Source organism: Pyxicephalus adspersus, chromosome 5 (genome assembly GCF_032062135.1).
Source record: "Pyxicephalus adspersus chromosome 5, UCB_Pads_2.0, whole genome shotgun sequence".
Lineage (NCBI taxonomy): Eukaryota > Metazoa > Chordata > Amphibia > Anura > Pyxicephalidae > Pyxicephalus > Pyxicephalus adspersus.
Window position 1 is genome coordinate 128,604,194 of NC_092862.1, and position 5,114 is coordinate 128,609,307.

General features: G+C 38.5%; 1 protein-coding gene across 1 annotated transcript in view; it reads right to left on the reverse strand.

Annotated features, from left to right (window-relative positions):
- Positions 1-712, reverse strand: part of BAMBI (BMP and activin membrane bound inhibitor) — a 6,215-nt gene extending 5,503 nt beyond the window's left edge. The window contains exon 1 of the mRNA XM_072412671.1: positions 409-712. Coding sequence (XP_072268772.1) covers positions 409-475 — 67 coding nt within the window. The 5' untranslated portion in view covers positions 476-712. The remainder of the gene's footprint in view (positions 1-408) is intronic.
- Positions 713-5,114: the final 4,402 nt, after the last annotated feature.

A 5,114-nucleotide genomic window follows, 5' to 3' on the forward strand; every position in this document is an offset into this window, starting at 1 on the left:
GCCACTTATAGATCCAGCTGTAATTTGTAAAATATATGTGATTTATTGCATTTTAATCACAAGGCAGATGAATGATATACAATGGGCCTGGTCTAATAAAGCAAGGCTGGAGAGGATTCACTTTCATCATTGAAGCTGGGTGATCCAGCAAACCTGGAATGTATCTGATTCAGGATTAAAAACATTTGCTAACAAATAGCAAAATACTGATGAAAGTGTATCCTCTGCAGTCTTGCTTTAATAAATCAGCCAATGTACCAATAATATAGTGATCAATGAAAGACATAGAGTGTATCCATGTTACAATTGTATCTATAATACAGAAAACAGTACGATTCCCTGGAAATGCCTACAGGGCACAGAAGACATGCTGGTACTTGTAGTGCTGCAGGTAAAGCTGTGACTCACCTTTAGTAAGGAGAATGGCCATAGCACAAAGCTCTAGTTGTAGCCAGATGGAGATTAGCCGATCCATTGACAAGCCCTGCTCTCCCCGGCTCCGATGAACGTCTCTTCGGGCTGTACGGGGAAAATATCACCATCCATGCCAAAGGATATGCAGATCCAGATAGCACAAGCAAGCGTGTCCGGTACACAGACCACAGGCAGCTCCTCCACCGCTACCGATCACCGTAAAGAGCGATAATCCCAGCGATACAATCCAAGTGCCGAGCGAGCCATGCAACACACTGACTCTGCCACGGCAAGCACTGAGCATAAGAACGCTGCCCCGGGAGCAAAAGGCGCATTGGCACGCCCACTCCCTCCGCCCATTGGTCTCTGAGTAGTTTTCACACGCCCAAGCGCGCTGAGCACACTGCGTGGCTGGCCTAGCGACCTGTCAATCATACAATTTCCACCTCCAGGCCAGGGGAGTTGAGGGCTGGGTTGAGTTGGATGGGCTGATGGCTGTCTTCCTAAATTTCATGTTTTCTAACCTGCTGTGGTGACATTAGGAAAAACTGTGTCCTGCACTCATCATATTCATCTGCTAGGCTTGGCTGCCCAGCCACAACAATTTCATATTTCCTTACATAAACCTGTTCATCATCTATGGAGTTCTGCATTATAATACAATACAATTTTACTATAAAAAACTAAAAAAAATGCAGCCAGTAGAAAAAAATCTTTTAAGAATTATTACACCGCAGATTGTTAAATTCAGGGAATATCTGATTGCTTTGGGGCCCATGCACAATGCACTAATAGGTGAGAATAACGCACATGCGCCAGCGCGCTGTGAACACATGCTATTAAACCCATGCACATTATTATTAGACAAGATTTATATAGCACCGACATATTAGACAGCGCTGTACATTAAATAAGGGTTGTAAATGACAGACAGATACAGACAGTGACACAGGAGGTGAGGACCCTGCCCCAAGAGCTTACAATCTAGGAGGTTATTAAAGGAGTTATATACACTGCTGCTAGTTACAATGCATTTTCCAACGCACGCCAATGCAGCAAACTCCCCAACGCATTTGGAGAGTTGTCCATAGGCGATCAGGACCAATATTTTTTAGGTCATGTTTTATAAGGATCTGAGGGTTCTCAGTTCTCAGGATTTTACATTTTTGTCATTTGGATGGATTATATACACATGTACTTTGTACAGAGCTGCATAATATGTCAGCACTATATAAATACTTTGTAACTGGGCTATGATTGTTCTATTCATATTGTGTTATAATAATATATAGTTTTGATATATTTCGATACATTGTTGCAATGTTTAAAACTCATTATACATATTTATATTATTATTATCCAGTATTTATATAGCGCCGACATATTAAGCAGCACTGTACAAAATCCATAGTCATGTCACTAGCTGTACCTGAAAGGGGCTAACAATCTAATGTACAGTCATGTTTAGCCAAAAGATACAAATGTATACAAAATACACAATGCTTCCTTAAAAACAAAATCTGAAGCTGATCCACAGGAAGGAGAAAAAAATAAAAAAAGTTGAATCCAATATGTTTGAATGGATCTCAATGACAGTCTCATATTGCCTAGATCTATTTTTACTTAAATATAGGTGAGTCAAAAAAACCTAAAGCCTAAAGCAATGAATCTGCCATTCACTCAATGGAGTATCTTCCAGGTCCATGTGTTTCAGTGGCAGTAATTGATTCTCCACTAGGGAATGTTTTAGTGAATGTCAGATTCATAGCAAGTGGTTACATTACACCTATTATAAATGCTTCAATATTACATTCTATTCACCATTAATAATTACTCCATGTATTTCTTGATCCATACAGACTTGCATTATCAGTAGTAGGGTGGTCTGCATACAAACTAAGCAAACTGCATGCATGTGATTCATATGCAGACCACCAAAGATAAATAAACACAGTATTTATTTACAGCTTGGTCAATAAGCAAGCTCCCAGCTGAGCTCTTTACCATACAACACCCCATACAAGACTTTCACTGTTGTGCCCACAAGTGAATGCCATTGACTGTGTCTTCCAGAATTGCAGCCAGGTTACATATAGACACATCATTGTAGCAGCAGACTGGACACTAGTTTAGTAAATGATGCCCATACAACCTGCTAATGTCAATCCCTTGCAATAAGACCCCAATGGCAGAGACATCCTGTGTTCCAGCCTGGCTCCGCTCAGCACAGCCCATACAGCATGGAGCAGTCCAATTAAACTCTATCAGATGCATTACCAGCAGAAATGGAATGCCATGGTTTATGGGATGCACATTAAGTAACATGCAGATCAAATTCACTGTGTATGTTGGAATTAGCTCTTGGAAATACAATGCCATAATGGCTACATGGACTAGGGAGACTTTAATGCCTCTTCATTAAGTTCATCAGCATTTAAAAGCTTAGAGGAGTATTATACTGTCTGCTAGCATCTCCTACTACTGTGCAAGACACCACCCTGGGAAATAGTGTGCTATACTTAAATTTATGCATTGTTATTTCACACACATATATATATATATATATATATATATATATATATGAACCAAAAGTAGGTGGACTGCAGTTTGAGCACCTGCGTTGATAACATTTTCAGTGCTTTTGTATTGTAATATTGTTTACAATAAAATGTAATTGTAAATCTAACAATTGTTTATCAAAATGTAGTTGTATTAGTCAATATAATTGTATATGTAATCTCAAAATAAATCTTATCATTTACTGTCCACCTACTTCTGATTCACCCTGTAAATACATATATATATAAATATATATATATATATATATATATATATATATGTGTGTGTATGTGTGTGTATATATATATATATATATATATAGGGTGAATCAAAAGTAGGTGGACAGTAAATGATAAGATTTTTTAGATTAAATAATACATAAATACATTTATACATAAATATAATTAATTATATATATATATATATATATGTGATTTATATATATCACATATATTTTAACCCTGAATATATATATATATATATTGGGTTAAAACAAGTGCAGCAGCTCTACAGGATCAGTGAAGTGTATATGTGTATATATGATTATATGTGTGTATATATTTATGTGTTCACCTATATGATTAGTTGCAAGCTGTACACTTAAAACATTATAGATAATAGTTTTAAAACTATAAATTAAACATTTATCCTAAAAAGGCAGAAAACAAATAAAAAGCCACTTGTGCCTAGCAATTGCTATAGACATGATCTACCTAAAGAGCACTTTATTATATTTTTATATCACAGTTGCAATGTTTAAAAGTTATTCATTGGTGCACAGAGGGTTAACAGCTATGATAAAGAAATGAGCAGCAGCTGCAGAGGGCGATTAGTCCCAGTAGTAGCGCTGCCAGTGGCAGTGGCGCAGTCTGCTGATCAGGTGGATGCATGTAGCTGGACTGGATAGGGCAGGACTAGGCAGACGGTTAGTAAAATTAGCAAACCAAAAACTACATGGCGCCAGTGAGGCGACACAGACAGAGACTGACACTCAATTATCCCCCAACAATAGCAGGCAAACACACAGCACAGGCTGATCAATATCAGAGCCAGTGTGATCTCTCTGCTGATATGTTAATTCTCTGCTAGGGAGCTGTCTGCAAGCATCAAAGGAAAAGTGTAAGGGGTGGGGGTGTGCAGACCCCTTGTGCAACTTTTTAGCAAACTGAAAGGGTTAATGGTGATGACAAAACAAGCAAAAACAACAATTTACTGTCCCAGACTGAGGGAAGGCACCACAATAAGTGAGCAGTGTCCCTCTCCTCTGCAGGGCTAGTCTGTTGTCACCTGTGTGTGTGACATTGATGTGCCACCATATCTTGTCATTTACATGGAGACAGGAAAGGGTTGCTGTAAATAAGCCACCTGAAAGAATGAGCTATGGAATGTGTCAGAAAACTTGTTCAACAAGGAGCTAAGTGCAGGGAGAGGAAGGTGAATGATAAGATACACTACTGCTGGACACAATGATTCTGAATTATTAGAATTTAGAAAAGATAGATTATCATGGGGAAACCTGGGTGATCCAGCAAATCTGGTCCAGGATTAAAAACATTTGCCAAATAATAGCAAATGATTTTAGGAAAGGTTTGCTGGTTCACCCAGATTCTCCCATTGCAGTGTATCTTCTCCAGTAATGGTTTATTGAACCAGAAAATGATAAAAGATTCATTTCAATATTTGCACAAACTGAATTGAATGCATTTAAAGGGACAGTTGACTAAAAAGTGTCAGGGTTAAGCATCGTGTAATGTGAGGGTTTTCGTGCCTGGAGGTGCAGTAAATGGAAGCAGCGCATTTTGGCTGTGTTGTGGTGCATCTACTATATACAGCAGGGGTGCCCACATTTTTTTGGCTTGCAAGCTACTTTTAAAATGACCAAGTCAAAATGATCCACCAACAGTAAAAACTTGGAAATAATAACTAATGTGCACGGTAGAGTTTATTTTGAAAGGCAGGGCTCTGTGATCTACTTACCGGTAGATCCCGATCCACCTTTTGGTCACCCCGGATATACAGTATGTGAACATGAGGGCTTGCTAACTAAATGGCATCATAATGCAAGTTATGTAAATCCAGTTGTTATGTGTTCCAGTAATTCGCTTTATTATCCAACACACAGGCATGAACCAGCCTAAATG